This window comes from Cucurbita maxima, unplaced genomic scaffold, assembly GCF_002738345.1.
Source record: "Cucurbita maxima cultivar Rimu unplaced genomic scaffold, Cmax_1.0 Cma_Scf00003, whole genome shotgun sequence".
Lineage (NCBI taxonomy): Eukaryota > Viridiplantae > Streptophyta > Magnoliopsida > Cucurbitales > Cucurbitaceae > Cucurbita > Cucurbita maxima.
Window position 1 is genome coordinate 4,415,061 of NW_019272019.1, and position 24,959 is coordinate 4,440,019.

A 24,959-nucleotide genomic window follows, 5' to 3' on the forward strand; every position below is an offset into this window, starting at 1 on the left:
GATCCTTGCTCAAGACCAATCGGGTCCGAACCGGAATTTTGATTCACAATTGCACCATCCAAGCCATGAGCGATATGTGGGAAGACCATGGAAGCAATATTTACACAAGGGACCGGTGGTGGTGTAAAGCTAAGAAGCAAAGCTCACACACACTGGATGATGTAGGGTGAGAACGCATTTACTTATTTGGAAGTGAAGATAAGAATTGACTAAACTAAAAAAAGCATCCTGATTCAACCATATATTTACCCTTAATTATTCAAATATTTGATAGTTTTTAGAAAGCGAAGCATGTTTTTTAGGTTAAATAACAAATAGAAATTAATAATTATTTAACTATGTATTTGTGATTTATTTTTTTAATGAAGGCCGCAGTAGATTGTATTCCAAGACACCGTTTCTAATAATTAGAAGAATTATATTTATGTAATGTTGTACATACACATATACATCTCTATAGTTAGTGCACCATTGACGATACCAAAAGAAAATTCTTCTTTACAAAATGGAACCTGCTAGCTGCATCTTTAACAGACCCTTTCATTCTTATCATCAAAATTGACCTCAAAACATCTTCATGCTAACAAGATTGTGTAGGTTAGCACTTGGTGTCATCAAATATGAACATGGATATTCTATGGTTTGCCTCCCCTTAATCCCTTAGTCCTTGCAGAGCATGGATCGTACTTCTGTGATCGAGGTCGGGGGCTCGAGGTCTTTCTCTTGTAGCGAGTTCCCAAGCAACTGCTGCATCTGTGAGGCGAATGTGTCGTCAAGAACCTGGACATGAACAAGCATTTGAATTTTTTGTGATGACCCAAAAAGAACTCTTACTATTCCATGAAATCGCAACTCGAAAAGTAACTGCTTACCGAAACTGCAATCCGCGACCCTCTATACCATGACCTGTTCTCCTTCCTGTTCTCCATGAAGCTTAGAACATCCTGAGCCAATAATTATGAAATCCAAAAATGTAAAAGCTGAAAGAACAAACTCTCAAGAACAAAAAGAATCCCAATTTATCTTACCCGTCCCATCCGGTCCCAATAACCCCGACAGAGAGCGATAAATACATGACTCTCGAAGACAGTATGGAGATGATTAATTGTGTTTGTTAACTGATCTTTCAGTGGTTGCATCCTACTTCGTATTTCTGATTCAATCACAGCTTCCTTGGAGTCTTGTAGAATCTTTTTCAGCTTGGTAGCACTTTGTAACTTCGTCTGCAGTAAATAATGAGGCAGATACAATTATTGATACTCCAAGAAATGTCCTTAATCTAAAATCCAAAACTTTGTGTACCATTTCTCAATATAATTCCATATCCATAGGCCTTTACAACAGTTTTGATTACTTTATTCCTGTTAGTTCATTCAATGAACTATACTATTTCATCCTTTATTGAATATACATCTTTTCTTGCTTAATCTTAGGAGTAAATTATCTTATCCTTGTTTACCACGATTTCACAGTCGAGGTATTTTTCGCAATTATCCACAGATATTCTTTAGTAACCTATTTCATCCATCAATGAAATCATCTGTTTCGTAAAAAAACGACAAATTCTAAACAGAAAACTCTTAAAGAAAAATGATACCTACATTCTCAATAAGCTTTTCCACAACAGCTTGCAAATAGTTTCTGAACTTGGCTCTGAGCATGACTGTCACTTCACTAAGACGCTCTCCAGGAATTACATTTCCACCTTCAGGGATGCAGGAACCCCACAGCTTAAACTGGGCCTCCATCTTTGGGCGTAGAACATCAAGCATTCTCTTCATGGAATTTAATAAAATTCCCAGCTGAAAACATCATTGAATTTAAGTATTATTTGGGAACCCATATGATAGCAAACAATATATTTTTAAGTGCCAACTTACCTCGTCCGGGACGGTGTAAGAGCTGACAGATCGTTTAGCAAGTTTCTGGACATACTTAAGTCCGAACTTTTTAGGTGCTAAATTTTCTTTTAGTGGAGCTAACACATCAGCATACTGCTTATCCAATGCCTCCACTATTGCTTTCTCAACATCTGCAATAGCCTATTGTAGAAATCCAGAAAAGAAGCTAAATAGAATAAGATTCTTTCGATTACGAGACCTAGAGTAGATAATAGGACCATGGAAAAGAAAAGGAAAAATGAAGATCCTGTCGAAGAAAAGGCGGAAGCGTGGTTTCTTCGTTTTGTGAAGAACTGAATTGTTAAGTACCTATCGTTAACAGTAACTTTTTCCCCTGCTTTCAAAAACTAGGCCTCACATTCTCCTTTGTTCTGTAATCTACTTTTAAAAATGCTTCTAAAATCATAGCTAGAAGACTTGCCTTCCTAAACAAAAAAAAAAAAAAAAAAAAATTACCACAAGATTATGAACTTACTTGTTCCAAAACAAAGGTGTACTCTGGCCATCGACAAATGAAAATCTCATAGTCACTCAAAGTTTCCTTTAATCGGTCGTACATTTCATCGACAAACGGTGTTGTAGAATGTTGAGTCCTAACTCCCGACCACTTAACCTGCATTTACGTTTAAATTGACCACAACCATGAATTGAGAAATAAAAATAAATTGAGCATGTTTCCCTCGAACTAAGTTTGTGTGTTGCTTTCATGTTTCACCCTAGCAAGAAATTTGTAGTATTCAAAAAATATATATATTTAATTAACTTGACTGACCTTATCTAATTTGCATGTTTCAAGCAACGATAGGCGCTTATCCTGGATCCATACCAGAATATACAAATGGAATAATTCTTTTGCATCGACACCACCTTTCACGGGACTGACAAAGAATGAAAAATGTGTTGGAAATGTACAAGACATCAAGAAGTTTTTCTCAAATATTAAAAAAAAGTGAAGTTTATGAATAAAAAAAATTACCTAATATTCCATCTGGCAAGATCCCTCTGAAAATCAGCAGTTGCAATAACAAGTTCTGCTACTGAAGGTGAAGGGCCTGTTGGTGGGCAAGCAATTAGGAAAGAACGCAATCTACTGCAAAGCTCTGTGCTATATATGGAAGCAGAGAGATTTGGTAGGTCTACAAAGCTGCAAAGAAACTTATGTCAGCTAGCTTCTCAAACCTAAAACAATTATTAAAAAAAGTTAATCGACGAGTTTTCCTCGACCTTTTGATCTAAAAGAACACGAAACTACTTTGGAAGTATACCCAAAACAAGCCCTAAAATGTGAAGGAAAAGGGAGTTCTTTTATTTCGAGATGCAAATGAAGTCAATTCCCCTTAAATTTGGATTATAGAACAGAAAGTGGTACCTGGGGAGTATGTGCTGATTATGGATCTCAATGTCAGAGGATATCTCCTCCCTAATGTCATGACACACAGATTTCATCTTTTGGTAAGAAGTAGACATCGTCATGGTATCTACCAAACTGCCTTCGTTATTGTTACCCATATATTCATCCGTCTCACTCAAGTGCCTCCTTGATCTCTTTTTCATAGCAACCTGGAAAGACGAGTCGTCGTGTAAAAACTCAAACATTCAACTTGACAAATGCAATCCTACTTACTACAGAGATGAAGTTTCTCAAAACCTGGAAATAATGGCACAGGGAAGTCTGAGCCTCTGGAGATAGAATATCATGAAGAAGTGTGTACAATTTAACTGCAGGTTCTATGGCAGGCGCTGCAACTCCAGTTGCTGGTCTGTACACCTCCATAAGACCCGAGAGAGCTGCTTCGTCCAGTGATTTATAATTCTCAAAAACAAGAGCAAGTATCTGCTCAATTTGATCCCGGGTTTCTCCTAAAATTCGGTTCTGCGAGGCAACCAACAAGATTGGCAAAATGTTCATCATATACAACATTGACATATAAAATAACAGTGATAAAATAAGCATCTACTGGTTTGAGCTAGGAAGCTTGATTTACTACCTCTTGATGACTCAACGTACTCTTGTCATGGCCCTTCATAACAACTGGCATGAGCAAGTCATGGACCAAGGTGAGGCAGTCAGCTGTTGGTGTGGCAACATCCATGATATATGAAAGATATCTATTGAACATATGCAACGGAGCTAGGTTAGTAGCTTAATGTGTCAGCTACAACCGATATTCATAATATAGTAGTGAATAGCTATATTCACAGAGTCAGCCATTTATGTAGAATATTACCTTAATCTGGTATACACTTCTGAAATGCCATAGTACGATGCAAACTCTGTCAAAAGCCATTTCCAAGATCCATGCAACAAAAGGTTCCTCTGTTGAAAATGTTGAGCTTTCATGGCAACTTCAAGAACTAGGTCATATGCTACAGTTTCTGCCACCGAACCACACTAGGAACAAACAAATATAACATTCAGCATGTTCAAACTTCAAATAACTTAAAAGTAATTTTTTTCCTTAAAATTGTATGATATCCTAAAACATTTTTCTTTGATTACAGGTTCAGACCAAATACAAATAGGCTAAAGAGAACCAGTTGAGATCATCTTGAAGAAAGCTGCTTATTAAAATCGTAAAGAAGCTCGGAAATCGGAAAGTGCAACCAAAACAATTGAGTAAGATCCCTTTCTACTAGACTTAATGGGGATTAAAAAAAAGAATATCAGTTTATTTGGTTTCAAGACAAGATCAGTGCATTATCAAGGGAAGAAAAAAGATGGGCAAAGATACATGGCTAAGGGAAGGGAATGTAAAATTGACTTAGGCAGTCTATTAAACCATACATACACACACAACATGCACTAATTAAATAGCATACCTTTGGGTGACTATCATCTGTACTTGCTGAGTAATTTACGTAGAGTTGAATTTTGCCCACGAGCTCATGTCCAGGCTCTTGATAAATAGACCACCAACGTAATTTATCCGCCTGCATTCAACTTTAGTATAAATCTTTGACTACAAGACAGCATAGTTGAATTACTCTTAAACTCAAAGCATTCTCGAACTCAAAGAAGATTTTACTGGGTTATCAGTAATGGCAGCTATTTGCAGGAGAGTGCGACCAATATGCTTTGAATTGGAATCCTGAACTTCAATTATTAGATCATCACCGAGACCATCTGGAAAGCTGTAAAGTTGTCAGTGATTTTCTGAACAAGATTCCTAACTACAGAATGTTACATGAGCCAATAACGTACAAAACATGAGTTTCTCCCGATCCAGCTTGCATTTTGACGGCATCTTCCTCAGCTAAACTTTTCAGTCTTAGCAAACATGGGTATGTTTCTGATACAGCAAAAGAAAGGATCCAATCAAGGGCTTAACATGGGTATGTTCAAGGGCTCATCATAGCAAAACTAAAAAAACTTCAATAATAGTTCATCGATTATTGTGTATTCTAATACAAGATAGAAACAATACAAATAGCATCTAATTCAATATGGAAAACTAATTGCACAAGAATTGATTGCAGGGGCATGTTCAAAAGCATAATTTTTAAGTACAGATCATTACCTTGCACCACCTCATAAGATGATGGACTGCTGCGCAGGGTTGTTACACCAGCTTTTAGAACTTTGGATACCTGCTTGATGTACCGGGTGCTGGCGTGCACATATGCCAAGCTTTGTCTAGATAGAGAACTGTTTGGAGGTATTCGTGGTGCAAAATGAATTTTATGCAAAGCATGCCAACCAGAGGCTACAGCTGACTGAAAGCTAGAGAATTGATACTTGATGGTTTCTAGGGTTACTGGAGGTGGTCTTAAAGCTAAAATATTACAGCCTGTTGGTGGATCCACCCCCATCTTTACTTTCCGCACTGCACAATAAACAACCTTTAGGCCACATCCAAAGCCACATTCCACCTGAATATTGACGGTTTAATGACTATCATGCACTTTACCTTGCACCTTTATTTTGCCAATAGTTTTCTTTGGCTTAGTGGGAGCTCCCTCATTGGCAAGTTCTGAAGTGCGCTTCACCAACAATTCTTCCTCTGACTGTAAGAGTACTTGTCGTAAGCTGTATCACAATCACACTCTAAGCGTGAGCGAGGAAATATGTTGAAAACAATGTTATAAGCTAAAAGCGATTAGACAACAACGACATTGATAGCATATAACCCGGTAGGAAGAAGTGACGATTAGTCGTATTCTCCTATAGTATATTTTGGGACATTTTAGCCCTGATAGATGTAGACATGATTTTGGTGATTGGGTTATACATCCCTGTATTGACACAACACGAAATAGTAAAAACCTATCTAAGATGAAAGCATGTAAAAGGGGTTTGAAACGGGCATGCGACCATGGACAACACGTATTGGACAAGCATGACCAGAACATCTGACATGCGGCTATAGGCAACACGCCTTAGACAAGCATGACCGTGGCAAACTGCAGCATATGGATGAACATGTAAATTGGTAAAAGCAACAAAGTGCAATTCTTTAACTCAAGATTTAGACTCATTGCTGGCATGCAATCGAAAAATTGTAGAAAGTCAAAGGAAAAGAAAATGAGCCTACCCAAATGCATCTCGTAATACTGCACATTCATTTTCCAAAAACCTCGGGGCTTCCATGTTTTCCATAGCCCAAGCATGAAGACATAATCGCACGCACGCATCATATGCTATGACTGCATGCCAAGGCCCTAAAGCACTGATCATGGAATTATAAACCCCATAAGGAAACTAAATGAAGATAGTCAATGATCAATAGTAAAACATAAACGGTTTAGATGGCAAAACCTGGCATTATATGTGGGAAGGCGAGCTGATCCTGAACTACCAGTTGCTTCCGAATTCACTGGTCTGCTAATAGAGCAAGGAGATGGTAATATATTAGTATCACATCCCAACTTTTAGAATGCATAATAAGTTGTAGCAATGAAATAGGGCTATAAAATGGATGTTTATTTAGACAGTTTTAAGGGGAAATTTTTTTATAAACAAATGCATAAATCAACCTGACAAACTGGTCACTGCTCTTATTTCCTTGCGGCAGTGCAACTCCAGATGGAGTTTCGTGATCACGTGTGCCATCAAACTTCACATCCTGGCTTTTTTCAGCACATTGTTTAATTTCCTGCGACGAAGCAAAGAAAGGAGGGGCGCTGGGAATATCATCTTCTTCATCAGAAAGCCTTCCGTTCTGCAGAACCAGCAGAAAGAGTGATCAAGTCAGCATATTACAACAGATATTGGAGACAAAAAGAATCTCATAGCATGTCTTAACTGAAGAGATTAGCTCGCTACAAGACGGGTTGAAAGTGATTGGGAGACTATATTCCTCATACCCCTAGAAACAGCTTTGACTATTACAATGGTGCATCCCCCTTCCTACTAGGTTTTATATTATAAGGAACCGACTTTCATTAAGACGAATCGCTAAAGGAGGGGCGAAAAAAACAAGAACAATGAAATTACAAACAACTGCTCCTGTCGTTTTTTTTGTTCACCAATTGCAGGTGAAGTTCTAACCATTGACTCTCGGGATGGTAGTGTGTGTCTTATCCAATGAACTATGTTTGGATTGATACAGCGTAAGAACACCAAAGATTGGGCATTCAAATACACTGCACTCCAAACCGGATTACCGGGGAGATCAACACCCTCCTATTTCACTTTTCCTCTACTGAAATTTGCTTCAAGCAACAGAACTTCAAGCTGATTTTAAAAAACAATCTGACAAACAAGAAAAGGGAAACGCCATAGAAGTCACCAAAATCACTTCTCATGCCTTGCAAGATTAAAAGTTTCAAAGAAATGCAAACCTTTTTAGGTGCACTACCCACATCCATGCGTGATGGCAGGCCTGAAAAGTATCCCTCTGAAGCAATAGAATCTCTATTCCTGGGCAAAGCCCCATTAATACTTCCACCCACATGAGTAGTAGAAAATTCAGAACTTACAGCAGAATCAGAAGAATCCTCTTCTGTATAACCATTTTGCTTGGTTGGGTACCTCCCATTTTTACTCCACATCCTTTCAGGCATCTGCCTATGAGCTCCCACCAACGTTTCCCTCGATGAACTAACATCGGAGAAAAAGTAATCACTCCCATTCTTTGGCCTCCCTTGCAAAGAATTTCCATATCTATAATTTGAACGATTTGGGACCCTGTTATGTTGGGGAGATGAATCGAAGGAATATCTAACTCCATAAACATCCGCTTCGGAATCAGTAGACATGTCATTCTCTGAAGCAGAAGCACTTTCGTCCACATGACTAGAAACGGTTCTGGAGACTGGAATGGCACTCGCCGGCAAGTGCCCACTTCTAAATTTCGACGGCGGTGGTAGTCCAAAGCCTCTTGCTCCAGTACTCGCTCGGACGCCGGTGATCGGATCGGGTCGAGACCTCAAATTTGAAGTACCAAACGTGACATCCGTCTGTCAAATCAAACCAAAAAAAAAATATATGTAAACTCAGGAGTTTAACTAAGGAAATCAAATGATAGAAGAAATTCCAAAATCCAGAACTCAAAAGCGCAAAAATAATCAAAACCATCGCCCACAGAAATGACCATATAAACAAATTAAAAGCCAAAATAATAGGCATTGCAACAGATTGAGACCTCGCGAGCCCATCGAACAGCACTTTTATCGAGTCCTTCAGTAAACATTCTACCTCCCGTTCAGTCTCCTAATCGTACAGCTGCACAATTAAATCAAAGACGATTCTAGAGCTCAAGTTATAATCCTCATCAGAAATTACCACGAACTCGCATTAGAATCAAACGCTCCGAGCTGACTGCACGACAAATGTCGCCAAAAAAAGGCAATGCCGCTCGGTAAATCACGCAGATTGAGAGAAATGGAGGAGAAGATCGACAAAGAATGCAAATGAGTACGAAATTAATCAAGAACAAAAAAAGAGTTGCTTCAACAGCAAGAATTTTAGCTCTGAAACCCACTGCAATCCAGAAGGCTACTGCTTATGACGGTACTCTCACGAGCTTTTTCTTCTTTTTTTAGTTTAGATTCCATCTTTTCTTTCACATTTTTTAAGAAATTATTTATATCAAGTGGAACGACGTCGTTTTCATGTTTCAATAAAGAGAATAATTCATTAATTAGACCGAAATTAAAGGGCACGTACTGGAAGTGGGCTCCGTTAAAAGGTTACAGGCAGCAACGTGGCATTCCTGGATTTTGTTTTTTTTTTTTTTTTTTAACTTTTTAATTTTAAATGGAAAAATTAAAATTAGTCGAACGTTGAAGTGGGGACGCCAACGCCAACGCTTCCTTTCAGATTTATCAAAATAGAAAGACTTCGTCGATGGAGGACGACTAGCAACCGGTTTACTAGGTAGTGCGGGCCCCACTTCGCGCCTACTTTCTGTTCCTTTTTGGCACCATAGTCCACCGGTGGATGCACCAGCCGGTGGCGTTTTTTCTTTCTTCAATACTCTTAATTTAAATACGAGTCAAATTTTCATTTTTTTTTCCAATTTTCCCACCAATTAAACCAATTAGAGTTATTTTACCTCGTTTTTTTTTAATTATTTATTTTCTTTTATTAAAATAGAGTTTATAAGTATAACTTCAAAATTCTTAAATACTTAAATTTCCACTTAAAAAAATATAAATATACAAAAACAAACTAACTATTCTCCATTATTTGTTATTATAATTTATTATATTTTGAAAATGTGTGTTCCTTTTTCAATTTGGCTAATACATATATATATATATTCTAATAAATGTGTATTTTAAATAAAAAAAAAAGAAGAGAGATTTTAGACACTATGATCGAATAATAATATTCGAATATTGTATATAATAATATGTGGAATTTTAGCTTATATTTCACGAGAAGAAACTCAAGTTTGTCAACAAAGCTAGCAACCCAAATCTACCTAACTTAGGCTTGTCGATTTTATTTTGTATTTAATGGGACATTAATTTTTTTAAAATGTTTATATAATTTTTAACCTTTAAATTAGTGGTCTTGTGTCAATTAAATAATTTTTTTTTAAATTCACTCATACTATACGCAAAAGCAAAAATGTATAGTTTATAAAATATTTATTAACAATAGATTAGTCAATTTTAATTTTTTTTAGATAAAAATTATGAAATGTATTTAAGATTAAATTGATAATTTAAAAGGTAAATTACTGCCACGTGGAGGTTGTCTCTTTGTATGCAATGCATCAGCGTTGCATGTGATGGGCATCATTTATCGTCAATTTTAGTTTGAATTCTTTTGAACATTTCGCGGGAACAAACCAAATGACAGAAATCAATTTTGGGACATTGACATTTATTTTTAATAATATCTGTTGTTTGGTGACCCCACGCAATTATTAAATTACTTTTTTTTTTCTTTTCCATTTTCTTCGAATGTGAAATTGATTTTTCACATTGATTTTTACATCAATGAAATATCAATTACCGTGTTAGTATTTACAGTTATATAATTTTCGTATTTACAGTGTTAAGCTTACATTAGCACAAAATCGAACATTGAATATTTTTTTTTCAAATTGCTCGAGAACTTTTGTTCAAATAATAACAATAATTGATGTATCTTTACACACAGAAACATGTTAAACATGGACAAATTTTAGCTTTTTAAGGTGCAATTTTATAAATTTTAATATATATATGTGAACACATTGGTTGGAGAACAATGAAACATTCTTTATAAAGGCGGAAAAACCCCTCTCTAGTAGACATGTTCTCTCTAGTGGACATGTTTTAAAATCTTGGGGAGAAGCAAAAAAAAAAAAAAAAAAAGGTATAAATAGGACAATATCAACTAGCAGCGGGCTGGAGCTATTACATGATTAGTCAAAAGGCTTCCCTAACAATATCTATTAGTAGTGGGTTTGAGTTGTTACATGATCAGTGAGCTTCTCCAAAGAGAATAATATTGGCTAGTAGTGGACTTGGGCTTGAGTTGTTACATGATCAATCAAAGGAGCTTCCCTAAAGAGGACAACTTTGGTTGATAGTGGACTTGAGTGTTATACTTTAGCTGTTATATGATCGGTCAAAGAAGCCTAAAGAGGACAACATCTATTAGCAATGTAGCAATGGACTTGGATCAGTCAATCAGTCAATCAGTCAAAGGGGCTTCCCTTAAAAAAGACAACATCTATTAGCACGAGCTGTTACATGATCAGTCAAAAAGGCAGACTTGGGCTGTTACGTGATCATTTGATAGTGGAAGTACGAAGGATCCGAATGCTAGAGGAAAAACTTCAAATTTATTTCACCTTAGTGAACATGTTCCAAATGATACAAATAAGTGAGAGAAAATTCTAGGTCCTAGAGAAAACTACATGGGGAAAGGCTCTAAAACTCATTATCATAGCGTTTGTATTATAAGCATAAAGAGTAATTGATGCTTTGCAGAGTATAATAAATGACTAACTTACATTTAAATGTTCTTCAGCGACCAACTCATCAAGCAATTCAAACACAGGCAGCAGTTTCTTCTCCCTGCAGATCAAATCAACCAAAGAAAACCAAGAATCAGGCTCAGGTTTGAAGCCCATCTCCAACAGCCCAAGCAAAGATTCTACTGCGTCCTTCACCATTCCGCTGTTACACAGAAGAACCAACAAATTATTAGAAGTTGCATAGTGAGGTACAAATCCCCTATTTAACATTAGACCCAATAAATCAGTAGCCCTTTTCAATTCTCCATTTTGAGACAGGAAATTCAGCACAATTCTGTAACTTCCTTTGTTCAAATAGTAACCCTCAAAAGGAAGTTTCTGCACCATATCGAGAGCCTCTTCGAACCTGCCTTCTCGGCATAGACCTCCAAGGATCACATTCAATGTTACCGAATCGGCTCTGCAATCTTGGTCCTTCATTTGCTGGAGTAACTCAGTAGCCTCGTCGACCCTTCCGGTTCTACATAGGCAGTTCATTAAGGTCGTGTGGCAGACCGTATCGGGCTTCATCCCGAGGCTCTTCATTTCATCAAAAACCTCCTTTGCCTCTTGCAATTTCCCTTCTTTACAGAAGCCATTCATTAAGACTGAGTAATTGAATACGTTAGGACTGCATCCATTGCTTTTCATGAACTCGACTATTTTCCTTGCACGGTCGACCTTCCCTCCTTGACAAAAGCCATTGATCAGAATATTGTAAGTCAAGGCATCAGGCAAAATCTTGTCCTTTGAAACCATGTTCTCAAAAAGTTCAATGGCTTCTTTAAGTTTTCCACTTTGACAAAGGCCACCTATCAGAGTTGAATAGGTGATCAGATTAGGATAAGAGACTCTAGCACTTTTCATTTCCCTTACAACCTCAAATGCAGCTTGAAGATTTCCATTTCTGCAATGATACTTAACTAAAATGTTGAAAATGCAAGTATTTGGTATTAAGTTGAGCTTGCTACTAGCATTTACAAGCAATTTCCTGGCTAGATCAACCCGGTCGTTTTCGACTAGAAGATTGAGACACGTGCTGATCGCTTTAAGAGAAGGCTTTTGACGAACAATCGACTGGATAGCATAAAACATGTCAAGCACTCTTTCGTGCATAGAAGACTTTGAATAATGCTTCATGAGATTAAGGAATATACCCTCGTGTAATTGGCAGGTGTCATATGTCATTTGATGCAGAACTCCATCAATAGCCTGGAATTTCTTAGATTTTGCAAGCCTTTGAAGAATGCCTCCATAAGTGGCGTTATTGTGATTGAAGCCTTTTTGATCTGACACCATGTTGAATATTTCAAGCGCATGTTGAGGATCTCTTTCATGTTTGATTAACCTTATGGCTGTTTCGTGAGAAATGTAACTTGATTTGGATTTCTTCTGAGCTTCTATGGAGGTAGTAAAGAGTCTGGTAGGACTATTACTCTTGGAGATTATTGCTTTTGAAATCCGAACAATATTCATGAAATCCAGGAAACCGCAGGCGTATGTATAGACAGAAGAGAGAACAAGGCCGCAATATTCATCAAAATCTGCTAAATGGCGATATCATCTAAGATGGAAAAATTAGAGAGAAAAATAGGTTAGGAAGAACAGAAAAACTTCTTGAACAATCAAAACGTGCACTGTATCTATATAAACCAATCCATAAGCTTGCTAATCCTACACGTTTTTTTTACATCTATCATGTATTCCCTAGGAATAACGCTTTAGAAATGACAGATTCAAGCAAAATCATAAAGAAATTCGAATTTCTCACACGCTGAACTCAAAAAGGGGGAAAACAAAGGAGACAAATCCAGTAATTTGCTTTCCTGTTTCTTCTTCTCTTCCAAGTGAGTAGGGGCGATGATCAGTTCGACTCCTTCGAATTTCTTTCCTTTTTTTCTTTTTCCAATCCGGAAATCGATCCTTCATGTCTAAAAGAGAAAGAAACGGAATCGATCGAGAGAATATTGGAGCGAGAGAGATTACCTGATAGGTGCGAGGGTGAGCGATGGAAAGTCGACGAGGCACGTCACCGGCACCGTGGCGGCGCAATGGAGTGAGGAGGTCTCGCCAGAGAGCACTGCCAGCAGCGTGAGTGAGAGAGGGGCGAGAAAGTAGGAGGAGACTAGAGACATATTTTTGGCTAAATTACCCCCAAAAAAAAAAAAAAAAAAACTCAGAATTTTTTAATTTTTGAAATTAAATATAATTAATTTTTTGGTCACTATAGCTTGGAAATTTTTTTTGGTCACGTGACATTATTTATAACATTAGTCATTTAATTCGAAATTATAACTTACCTATAAAAGATTATTATGTAAATTACATTATTGATATATTTTGAGACAATATATAATGGTAATATCGAGTATACCTTTTATTATAATTATTTTTATAATTTATTTTAACTATTTTTTTGTGTAATATATTTTAATATTAAATTTGAAATTAAAAAAATTAAAATACTGATCAAATTTAATGTAACCTAATACTGATAAAATAAAATAATTAAATTTTAATTCCTTCTTCATTAATTATTTGTCACACGAGCTTCTTCTATTTCGCACGCAGAGCTCTCTCTATAAATACTTGGACAGACTTCAGAGACGGTTCCCGGCTTGGGGAGCGCGAAAATTGTAGAATGATCGGGACCTTCACTGCTGCAACTGCAGATTATTGGTCGGAGATTGATCACCGTTAGGGTTTCTCTGAGTTATCTCTAATCTCATGGAGGACTTCGCCTTTCACGACGGTAACGTTTGCGGTTTGCTCGAGAGCAGGCACATCAACTTTCGTCAAGTATGTCTAATTAATTTATTTTTTCATCGCATACCTTCTCATCGAGGTCGCATTTGTTCAACTTCAAGTGTCGAGTTACTTGAATTGTTTTATTGTATTGGATGTGAATTGGCGGCGTGTTTGGTTGTTATAGCGTGAGCGTACTTTCGCGTGGAGGAGATTGTTAGCATGAATTTTAGATATATCGTTCTCCTTATTTGATTTAGTTGAATTGTTTTGTTGGAGGTGAAGCGAGAAGTATATTGATATGAGATGAACGTAAGAGGTTTCGGATTGTTTGAAGGCTGTCTTTGGACGACAAGCAATGCTATTTTGGTTCTGTCGATTTGAAAGTTTACGAAATTGCTAAAATAAACTCTCATTCGACTGCGCCTATTCTTTTTTGATCATTTTCCTTGATGCGTCATGAGTTGAAGCAAGATAATAGTAGTAAGGCCTTTGATTGTGATCTTTATTGTTTCCATTCGGACTCTTGACACTGGAAGCATCTACAAAAAAAAAAAAAAAAAAAACAGAGAAACCAAAACAGAGAGTTGATAAAACTTAGATCCGTAGGCACGAGCTATTGCAGTTCGGCTGTTCAGCAAAAATTTCTGGATTAAATTATATTCTCATGTTCTCACTCTTTCATTCTCTTTTCTATAGAACACGATAGAAAGCATAGTTTTGACGATTAATATGTTATTCATTCATCGATAAATATATAAGGAAGAATCTATCTATATAAAAACCAGACTATACGTATATATAATACGAGTAAGGAGGTCCAGGTTCCAAAAGAAAAGAACACTTGCTATTTTCTTACTTTAAAGTTTATGTTTGGCTTTACTTTCTTGGTGGCTCGTTTTACATGTCGTGTTAATTTTTCAGTGGTTGTAAATAAGTCTTGCATTCTGAAGTTTGGGGAAATTTGTTATTTGCTTTACTTAATATGGAAACGTAAAGGTCTGCTTGAAATCTTCTGTAGTGGAGCTTTAATTTTCTCTCTTATGAATTTGTTTCATTTTTCCAAGTCATATATGTATGCAGGATCCCACCTATAGTTTTCCGATGCACTCATCATTCATCCAAAGACTCTCCCAGGAAAAGGAACTGGAGGTCTGTATGGATTTAAGTTTCTATCCCCTGTGATTTCTTAACATTGTTCTAGCCACTTTGTGATGCTTGCTTTACTATAAACTTTATGTTCTACATTCTGTCGTGCATGGTGTACCTGGTAATAGTATAATTATCCTTGTCATTTGGCATTGTGTTTTATGGTCTGTTTCATGTCATTTAAAATGCCTGCACAAGCATCTGATATACAGCTGGATTTCTTTCCCATTTATTGTAGAGATAAAACACTTCTTAATATGTTAAAAGATTGAGGTGTGGTCTCTTGTTAGATTTGAATATTTTCCTCTGGACATTAGTTACTAAAGCTTTTTGCGAGTACCTTTGGGTTTCGTTGTTTCATATTGTACCCCTGTCTTGTATAGTTTGGGGTTTAGGCACCCCTTTTGGTGGCTGTTTTTGTTTTCCATTTTGTATTCTTTCACTTCTACTTGATGAAAAAAAAATTTCTCATTAAAAAACATGTTGATGGAGGATAAGTGGCCCATTGCTTTCAATTGGAGTTCGTTTCTTATTTGTTGTCTTAAGCTGGATGAACAGTAGTTATTGACTATCATATTAACATGGTAGAGAAATGGAACTCTGAAATGCGGTTCATAATTTGCCTGATGGAGTTAGTCTTCAGTTCTTCAAGAACTGAGACATTTGTTCAAACTCATGAAACGGACACTACTACTTACACTCCATGATCTAGTTTGTGTGTTTGTTTTTCCAAATCTGTGCAAATGTTGTTTTTCCTCCATCCCTTTCATTTCCATATTCTTTGCTCTCTCCATCTGTCATTTCATTTTCGTAAATTAAATTCTGCTCCCCCCCCGTCCCCCAAACTCTCTCCAGGGGCACCAGGGGTGTGTTAATGCAGTGGCTTGGAATTCTCGTGGTTCGCTTTTGATATCTGGATCAGATGATACGCGGGTAAGATAGTTTCCCTTCAGTTCTATGACTTAATTATCTAAGATCTGCATTAGCCTGTGGATGACTCAATGTTTTTCTTTTGGTGGTGGACAAGCTTTGTCGTTGGAATTTGTGTAGTGAATACTAGGTTGTTATTCTTGAAGATCGAATCAACAAATGTTTTTTTTGGTATAAATTTGTGGCCCTTTATGTGAATATGTTAGTATTTATTGCACATATTACTGTATGTTCTTTCCTGTAACAACAATTTTTAGTAAAAGAATTTAAGCCAATGATGCCTGTAGTAAAGTTGAATTAAATGCATGCTTGTATAAATCTGACTCTATTTTTATGGAGAAAGGTATCTTATGTTGATAACCTTACTCATGCGGCAAGTGCGATTATTGCAGGTGGTGGTGCATGCAGATTGAATTAGAAATGCCTAAAATCTCAAGTCCAAGTTAGTTAATTTGTCCTGCATGTAGGATAAGTCTTCAAATGCCTAAAATTTGAGTAGGGGATATGTTTTCTTACAGTTAGATATTTAGACGGAGAATGTTATTTCTATCAAATTTATGGATATTATTAGTTTCTAAACTCTTCAGATTTGACTTATCAAATTTGCTCTCAAGAATTTTTCTTTATATGGACAATTAAAAAAAAAAGAAGGAAAAATAGAGTTTTAGAACTTGATAATGAAGATAGCACCAAAGAAAGAGATACCCCTGGATATCTCATCTGATTTTTGTTGGACTTGATGTAGTTAAAGCAGTAATGATAAATTGACACCGAAGGATTGGCATGTTTCTTCCTTACCTGTTAGATGATAGTTGATTTATGTGTATTTGTATTGCAAAATGCCTTACTGTTACTCTTTTTTACTAACCTCCATCCGCTGAAGAAAAATTAAGTTTTCTTGAAGTTTTTTGTTAATCATATATATATATATATATTTGTGCAGATAAACATTTGGAGCTATTCTGGTCAAAAGCTGTTGCACTCTGTGGAAACTGGGCATTCTGCAAACATATTTTGTACAAAATTTGTTCCTGAAACTTCTGATGAGCTTGTGGTCTCAGGAGCTGGGGATGCAGAGGTGTAGTAGGCTGTAGTGTAAAATTTGCATGAATGTTTGTACTTGCAGTTGGATTTTGCTCACTACTTTTTATGGAGTTGGGGCGGTTGTTTCTTAACAGGTGCGATTGTTTAATTTATCTCGCTTGAAAGGGAGAAGACATGATGATAGTCCCATAGCTTCATCTGCTTTATATCAGTGTCACACCAGAAGAGTAAAAAAATTAGCTGTAAGAGTTATGAACTCAATCAGAAATATATATTGAAAATTTCTTCTACTAGACGTAATGAAATAATTTATTTATTATGAACGACCAGGTTATGTTCTAGTAATTATAGGTTAAATAATATGTTTATTGTTTTGACAATGTTTGTCTTCAATTCGTTGAAGGTTGAAATAGGGAATCCAAATGTAGTATGGAGTGCTAGTGAGGATGGGACTCTTAGACAGCATGACTTTCGAGAGGGGATGTCCTGTTCTCCTGAGGGAGCTTCTCACCAAGAATGTCACAATGTTCTTGTAAGTATTGCTTTCTCTTGATTCTGTTTTGTTAAAACACCCATCACATCCGGATAACTTGAGTTAATGGGTTATGGTAAATTTAATCTTATATCAATACTTTGACCTTTCTTTTGACACTCCCTCTCATTTGTGGGCTTAAAAATTTATTTAAGGCCCAACGAGTAGTTTTTAATTTTAATTGAGGAGGAAATAACATTACAAGAGTTCGAATATAATTCCTACCCTTCGATACCATGTTAGATCACCCATCAATCAAAATGGTTAAGCTAGTGGGTTACGGTAAATTGAATCTTATATAATTTTACTTTGACGCCACTTTTGACACTTCCATTCAATGAACAAGATCAAGAAATGCCGGTCTGCTTGTTTTCCTAACATTTCTTTCCTTTTGACAATGTTCAAGCTGAATGGACATTGCAACAATTTCACTTTTTTTGGGTAGTGGTGCGGGAGGGGTTAGCTATGATGCTCAATTCAGTATTATGACAGCAGCATTTACTATGTTTTATATACTCATAAAAATGACCATTTTTAAAAAAATTAGTTGCATTAATTAATGAGATAGAGTGTTTGGTTATATGATAGTTAATAAGCCTTGCTAACATGAGCTTAGCTCAACGATTAAGATATTTCTATTTCTTTTAGGAGTTTGTAGGTTTAAATTCCTCTACGCCACATCTGATGCAATATTCTATATAAAAAAAGTAACAAGCCTTAAAAAAGGCTTATCCAAAAAATTTAACCGCAATAGTTAGATCACAACATTTTTTTTTTAATAGAAATAGTATCAGTTATTGGGTTCATTGTTTTCACATTAAACTCATTGTCAGCTTGATTTGCGGTGTGGAGCAAAGAGGTCACTTGCTGATCCTCCCAGACAAACCCTTGCTTTGAAATCCTGTGACATTAGTTCCACTAGGCCTCATTTACTTCTGGTTGGTGGAAGGTATTCTGCAATTGTTAACCCTTTGCGTAGAGGAACTGCTTAAAAGGAAGTAAAAGTAAAAGAGCCTAACTGTTCCTCTTCAACTTCTTTTAATTCCTATTTGCAGTGATGCATTTGCACGGTTATATGATAGAAGGATGCTGCCACCCTTGTCGTCCAGCCAGAAAAGGATGTCGCCACCTCCTTGTGTTAACTACTTTTGCCCAATGCATCTCTCTGAACGGGTGTGTTCAGAAATTTCTTTTTATTAATCATGGTGCATATCAATCTGGCTACAAAATGTTGTTATTGCTTGATTGTAGAAACACAATCGAATAGTATATACTTTACAAAGTCAATTTTAGCGTATGCAAAATATGATGTAAAGACAGTTCTTATGGTCAATATGAATCTGCACAACCCATGATTTTGATGCAGGTCTCAAATGTTTCTCTCTACTTGGGGGAAAAAAACATTCATTCATGTTAATCTGACGTCATTGTAATTAGTAATAAAATGAGAATTCACTATTTATTCATGCATACTCCACAGTACAGTATGATTGTTAACAAAATTCTTTCGGCATGATACTATCCTAATAGACTATTTTGAATAGAAGAATCTCATTTTGTTGTTGTTGTATATGTTTGTTTGGTTTTTTTAAAAGGAAACGATGTTGTTTTAAAACATACGATTGCTAATTCTAATTCTAACCTTCTCTGGTTGTAGACTTCTGATCTTATACTCTCTCTGTTTTCATAGGTTCGACAGGGTTTGCATTTGACTCATGTTACTTTTAGTCCGAATGGAGAAGAGATCCTTCTTAGCTATAGTGGAGAACATGTATACTTGATGAATGTAAATCATGGTATCTTAATTTGTCTTAAAATTTAAGCTTCTTATGCATTTCCTATTATTTGATCAATCGTTCTGATTTGTTTTAAATTTACAATCAGTGTTTTATTTATTAGTTAGATAATGGAAGAGAATTGATGGATTTTGTTTTAAAGTTACAGTCAAATGTTATTTTATGTAATTAACATGTATAATGGCTGTTTCGAAACTAAGATGTGATGATTTCTTAAGAAAGGATCATATTTTGAATTTTCTGTTTTAGTTTACAATCATTGTTTTATTTATTAGTTAGATAATGGCATTTACCGTATTTGTGAAACCATATTTTTATATTTAATGTGTTTCGATTTAGTTCTGTCGAATTGCATTTATATATTTTTCCCCACAGCTGGTTTAGGTACAATGCAGTATACATCAGGAGATGTTTCTAAATTAATGAGTTTCACTCCCATACTCAACGGATTGGAATTGCAGCATCCTGTTTCGAATCTTTCTAACGGCTTGCCTTTAAATGGTGGTGTTAATGCGAAGGTGTGACTCTCAAACAAATGCTGTAATTGAACAATCTTATTGCTTGAATGGTTCAAAGGTTTAATTTAACAAGTATTTTTCAGCTTGATAAATGCAGAAAATTATTACAAATTGCTGAAAAATGCTTGGAGGGTGGCAACTACTTTGGTGGAATTGAGGCATGTAATGAAATTTTGGATGGATTTGGTCGTATTATTGGAGTTATTCTCAAGCACGATTCATTATGCTCACGTGCTGCTTTATTACTCAAGGTAATGCGTTATATTTATTGCTTCAAATTCATGTTCCATTTCAAATTTATGTATCCCAGCCTATCTTTTGTCCTTTTTTTTTTCATATCTAGTACCAAGAGAGATATTTGTGGGGTTGGATGTTATGGAGATTCCTTGAGGAATCACATATTTAGGCTAGTAAATGAAACAAGCTTTTCTTTTTCCAAATATATTCCTAAAGGAGCCAATGCCATTTTTTCGAAAAAAAATTTAAAATATCTTCTAATCTCATTTGATGGCTTTTCTTTTTTTTTTTTTTGTTTAGATTTTCCAGAAATCTTTTTAATCTTCTTTCCCTTGTGATTATTCACCATCTTCCGATCATAAGTTGTTCGTTTGGTCCAATAGCCCCATCATCTTCTCATTTTCTTTTAATATAATTCAACTTCCAAAAGAAATTTCAAGACGTCACGATTTAGGGATTCTTAATCTTCTCTTTTTTATATTATTTATTTTTATTATCATCACAGCATAAGTTTGAAGAACACCATTAACTGTTTTCTCTCTGTGGGGCAGAATAGAATTACTATATAATTTTTAGCTGCTGCTTCATAGTTGTTTGGTGATGTTAATTTTTCAGTAGTCAGGAACATCTGTGGTGATGTGCTATTTTCCTGTTTCCTTTTGATACTTTATATGTATTCAAGTTCAGGTGGAGGGCCCTTTTCCTGATTACTTTTCTTTTATGCACTCTTACATGCCAGTATCTTCTTTGGTTTCTAATTGAGAAAAGCTGAAATCTTTTTCAGCGGAAGTGGAAAAATGATGTTCATATGGCCATAAGAGATTGTTACAGTGCTAGGAAAATAGATAATTCCTCTTTCAGAGCACATTACTACATGTGTGAAGCTCTATCACAGGTACTTTTTATGTCATTCCGTGCTACCGCTTGCTGCAGTTTTCTTTCTTTGGCAACTATGTCTCGTACAATTTTTTTTCTCGTTTAAGATAAAATGATGAGTGTCAAAGGTTATTAGTGTACTTTTGCAGTAAAATCGTTTTGTTTGTTTGAAAGTGTGTATGTATCAACGGTATTTGAAAATTTTCTGAATTTTGATGTTGGTCTTCCCCCCCCCCACCCCACCACCCACCGATATAAATATATATGTTTTTTTTTTTTTCCCCCTTCAATGAATAACACTCCTGAAGAAGTTGGATTTGCATATCCAACTTCTGTAAAACGTTACAAGTTGTGGGGATAGAATCAATCCTTCTTTTTTCTCATTTTCCTTTCTTCTCTTGCAGCTAGGTAGACATAAGGAAGCCCTGGATTTTGCCTTTGCTGCTCAGTGTTTGGCCCCATCTAATCCTGAAGTGGCAGAGAAGGTGGAAAGCATAAAGAGGGACCTCGCTGCAGGTAAATGATAGTCTAGAACTTGTAATTAGCGTGGTTTTTTTAACTAAGGATGGATTGAAGTCCATAGTAACATTATACTGCTGGGCAGATTGGAGAGATCTCTTTATGATTGAAAATGCTTTTTTTTTTTTTTTTTGTGTGTGTCTGATAAGGGTATATGTTTTTGCTGGGAAAATTGGAAAGATATTCAACTTGTTTCAACAGTTTTGCATCTTGCCATCTTCCTTCTCATTTTTGGCTTTTGATTTATTTGATTTTATATTATAACCAGCTGAATTGGAAAAATCAAATAAAGACAATGATGGAGCTATAAGATCAGCACCGTTAGGTGGTGTATTATCATTAAGTGACCTTCTTCACCGCTCAGATGCAAACAGTGATGTTTCACAAGATGGGGTGAGATCAGAAAGAGAAGATTCTGACTATGATGACGAGGTGGAGCTGGACTTTGAAACCTTATCAGGTGATGAAGCCCAAGATGTCGATTCTAACGTTCTACATGGAAGTGTAAATCTTAGAATACATAGACGAGTTGATCCAGCAATAGAAAGGGTTGGCGCGAATGGCTCCTGTGGGTCTCCTTCATCGTCACACAATGATGGAATACTCTATCAGGTTCTAGTAATACGTTGACAGAATCATCTATACATTTACCTTTAGTTGATGATGTCTTCATTCCGACTAAGCTTTGTGTTACATTACATGCAGCCTGAACCTGTTATTGATATGAAGCAAAGATATGTTGGTCATTGCAATATCGGAACTGATATTAAACAAGCTAGTTTTCTCGGGCAAAGAGGTATTAACTGAACCATGGGAATGGCTAATTGTGTTACAAGTTGATTAAATTTTAGGTCATGTGACCTCTTTAGAGTGGGTCCTATATGGGGGTGTGAGATGGTACCATTATTTCCTATGCCGTGATTTTTGTCATAGGAGCCCAATTTTTTACAGACACAGCCATGTTTATTGCAGGTCAGTCGTTTCCTTGTTTTATATATCGTCCCAATTTCTCTACGAGGAAACTGCAACCTCTCTTTTCCCTATAGAATTCTTGAACTTTTTTTCCTCCAAATCTCCTAAAGAATAGCTTTGAACGTTAATGGATTAGATTGAATTGTGCTGTAAATGATGGTGTATTGCAGTGTCGGTTGAAGGGCGACGTCTTCGTTTGTGCTAGGAAGAAAGAGGAGGGGTTGTAAAATATAATTGCCAAATTTGGTTTTTAGAAACAAGCATAGGTCGTTAAAATGATAAATGCTTGTGATAACTTGGATGTTGATACTCTGTAAAATGATATTTGCAGGTGAATATGTTGCCAGTGGAAGTGATGATGGGAGATGGTTTATTTGGGAGAAGAAAACTGGTAGACTGATTAAAATTCTTGTTGGAGATGGAGCTGGTAAATACCATCCAAATAATTTTATAGATGAATAATTCGTTTTCAATTACCGAAACCGAAACTGAAGAACGAATTTTCTCTTCATACACTTTCAGTTGTGAATTGCGTCCAGAGTCATCCATTTGATTGTGCCATTGCTACTAGCGGGATCGATAATACCATTAAGGTACGTATGTATGTACGAGTGTTGACAATTCCATAAATGACCTTTTTTTTTTTTGTTTGTTTCGGAGCTGTTTTGGTAGGACGTACTAAACCCACTTTGTACCACGCCATCGGGTGGCTTGCCGAATGCCTCATCTCTCTTATCTCTTAGTTATTGATGACCTCCTCCTTTGTTATCACAGCTATGGACTCCAACTGCTCCAGTCCGATCAGTTGTAGCCGGTGGAGCGATAGGACCGCAGGCTGCTGATGTGTTGGCTGCAATAGAGAACAATCAGCGCAGACTCTGCCGTAATAGAGAAGCCATACTGTAAGCCTCGTGGACTCCTTGACCTTCATAATATAGGATTTGTTAATTATTATCTGCATTGTTTTGTTGGTCTGTTTTTTTTTATTAAAAAAATTTATTTAATTAATTAATTAATTCAAAAACACTAAGCTTTCACGGAGATAGATGAAAGAATGTAATTATATATGGAATCTTGATAGTAATTAACTTATCAGAGAATGTTTACCGTACGAGTTCCGCTATCATTATACATGGTACATATAAGTTTTCAATATCCTAAATAGCCTCTTTAGGAGATTTGGACCCATTCTCCAGAATCTTTAGGCCAACCCAACCCCATTGCTCTTATCAGAAATAAGATTAGAAATCGAACGAGGTGTTTCCCTAATCACAATATATCGAATACGTGGAAATCTTTCCCTATGTTCAACTATGTTGGTACGTATGTTAATGTTCATATTTTCATTGTGCGTGGTGCTGGCTGCGGGCAGGCCTTTTGAAATTTTAGAGCGGTTTAGGATGCATGATTTCTCAGAAGGAAGCCTTCATCCATTTGAATGTGCTCAGAGTTGATGATATGTAGGATGCACGCAGGTAAGTGTGACTATGTTTTTGTTTTTTGAAGTTTTAGTTAGTGTTAAAAAAAAAAAAACCATTATATATATATCTCAAGTTTTTTTTTCCTTTTTAGCACCACAATTTGCGTGTGCATCTTTATCTCATAAATTATGTACAATCTTTGAATCTTTATTATTTTTTAATGTTTTTAATTTTTGACAGAAATTGGAATAGTCATAGTTGGTGGAGTAGCAGTTAGCACACCGAACATTTTGTTATAACGGACACTCCTATGAGAAGTCTCGTTCAAGCTCTCTCTTAATATATATAGAACATTTACCAGCCAAGCTAGTACTGTTCAATTTTTGTTCTATTGCCTTGTAAATTATTGTAAATTTTGCTGCATTTTTTTTCCTTTGACAATTTGGTGTTTTTGCCATTACAATTTCCTTGGTTATTCTCTTTTTTTTCTTTCTTCTATATGCGGTATTAATGTTGTAATGTACAGAATAAGATGAAGCAGGAAGCGGGCAAATCAAGTTCAAGTATGTATATCATGTTATCTTGTCTTTCTTCCCATTTCGAGTATGCATTTTTAGATAGATTATGACTTGTGAGTGACTAAACTAATTAATAACTGATAATTTGCCTTTTTTTAATTAAAAAAATTATTGTATAGTAAATAATTTCAACAGAATCAAAGAAAACGATACACATATTTACAAAAATCACACTTTTTTTTATAATAAAAATTAAAAAAACATCTCTAAAAATTTAAATATATCTGGCCAGTTTAAGGAAATATTTCAAGAAAGTAAACCAATCAAAATAACTAAACAACTAACCTACATTCCATTTGTCTAACATTCCTGTTAAAAAAAAGTTCACTGAAAAATCTTAATT

General features: G+C 35.9%; 3 protein-coding genes across 4 annotated transcripts; 1 reads left to right on the forward strand and 2 right to left on the reverse strand.

Moving 5' to 3' along the window:
* Nucleotides 1-397: 397 nt before the first annotated feature.
* LOC111476459 lies at nt 398-8,867 on the reverse strand. 2 transcript variants are annotated; one of them, XM_023120123.1, is made up of 22 exons: nt 8,486-8,867; nt 7,683-8,300; nt 6,876-7,060; nt 6,658-6,720; nt 6,434-6,568; nt 5,810-5,928; nt 5,420-5,725; nt 5,104-5,191; nt 4,928-5,033; nt 4,722-4,832; nt 4,130-4,293; nt 3,890-4,010; nt 3,550-3,774; nt 3,271-3,461; nt 2,878-3,045; nt 2,674-2,779; nt 2,377-2,514; nt 1,881-2,042; nt 1,602-1,802; nt 1,029-1,223; nt 873-944; nt 398-780 (listed from the first exon to the last, which is right to left on the reverse strand). In XM_023120123.1, exons 1-22 carry the CDS (start codon nt 8,531-8,533, stop codon nt 661-663), a joined length of 3,642 nt encoding a protein of 1,213 aa, XP_022975891.1. In that variant the 5' UTR covers nt 8,534-8,867; the 3' UTR covers nt 398-660. The 2 variants fall into 2 exon arrangements, with proteins under 2 accessions (XP_022975891.1, XP_022975890.1); XM_023120122.1 differs by having other exon boundaries at nt 6,658-6,723.
* A 2,239-nt stretch (nt 8,868-11,106) lies between these two features.
* Nucleotides 11,107-13,422, reverse strand: LOC111476740 (pentatricopeptide repeat-containing protein At5g18475). The gene is made up of 2 exons (XM_023120537.1): nt 13,286-13,422; nt 11,107-12,863 (listed from the first exon to the last, which is right to left on the reverse strand). Exon 2 carries the CDS (start codon nt 12,773-12,775, stop codon nt 11,288-11,290), a length of 1,488 nt encoding a protein of 495 aa, XP_022976305.1. The 5' UTR covers nt 12,776-12,863; nt 13,286-13,422; the 3' UTR covers nt 11,107-11,287.
* A 475-nt stretch (nt 13,423-13,897) lies between these two features.
* LOC111476738 (WD and tetratricopeptide repeats protein 1-like) lies at nt 13,898-24,633 on the forward strand. Its single transcript, XM_023120534.1, has 20 exons — nt 13,898-14,098; nt 15,128-15,196; nt 16,049-16,126; nt 17,067-17,201; nt 17,302-17,409; nt 17,571-17,699; nt 18,533-18,648; nt 18,755-18,872; nt 19,390-19,495; nt 19,871-20,013; nt 20,097-20,264; nt 21,035-21,145; nt 21,531-21,642; nt 21,914-22,257; nt 22,351-22,441; nt 22,949-23,044; nt 23,140-23,210; nt 23,392-23,519; nt 23,990-24,092; nt 24,279-24,633. The coding sequence occupies exons 1-19, from the start codon at nt 14,027-14,029 to the stop codon at nt 24,069-24,071; spliced, it is 2,277 nt and encodes a 758-aa protein (XP_022976302.1). The 5' UTR covers nt 13,898-14,026; the 3' UTR covers nt 24,072-24,092; nt 24,279-24,633.
* Nucleotides 24,634-24,959: the final 326 nt, after the last annotated feature.

What these genes read in the sequence shown, in the direction of transcription:
- LOC111476740 (XM_023120537.1), bottom strand. Translation starts at nt 12,775, where the DNA reads ATGAATATTGTTCGGATTTCAAAAGCAATAATCTCCAAGAGTAATAGT.
- LOC111476738 (XM_023120534.1), top strand. Translation starts at nt 14,027, where the DNA reads ATGGAGGACTTCGCCTTTCACGACGGTAACGTTTGCGGTTTGCTCGAG. An exon ending in TCTTGTTGGAGATGGAGCTG is followed by an intron (nt 23,045 to 23,139) that starts GTAAATACCATC and finishes ATACACTTTCAG; the next exon opens with TTGTGAATTGCGTCCAGAGT. An exon ending in GGATCGATAATACCATTAAG is followed by an intron (nt 23,211 to 23,391) that starts GTACGTATGTAT and finishes TTGTTATCACAG; the next exon opens with CTATGGACTCCAACTGCTCC.
- LOC111476459 (XM_023120122.1), bottom strand. Translation starts at nt 8,533, where the DNA reads ATGTTTACTGAAGGACTCGATAAAAGTGCTGTTCGATGGGCTCGCGAG. An exon ending in GAAGTGTATACCAGATTAAG is followed by an intron (nt 4,011 to 4,129) that starts GTAATATTCTAC and finishes TATGTTCAATAG; the next exon opens with ATATCTTTCATATATCATGG. An exon ending in GGTCGCGGATTGCAGTTTCG is followed by an intron (nt 781 to 872) that starts GTAAGCAGTTAC and finishes GTTCATGTCCAG; the next exon opens with GTTCTTGACGACACATTCGC.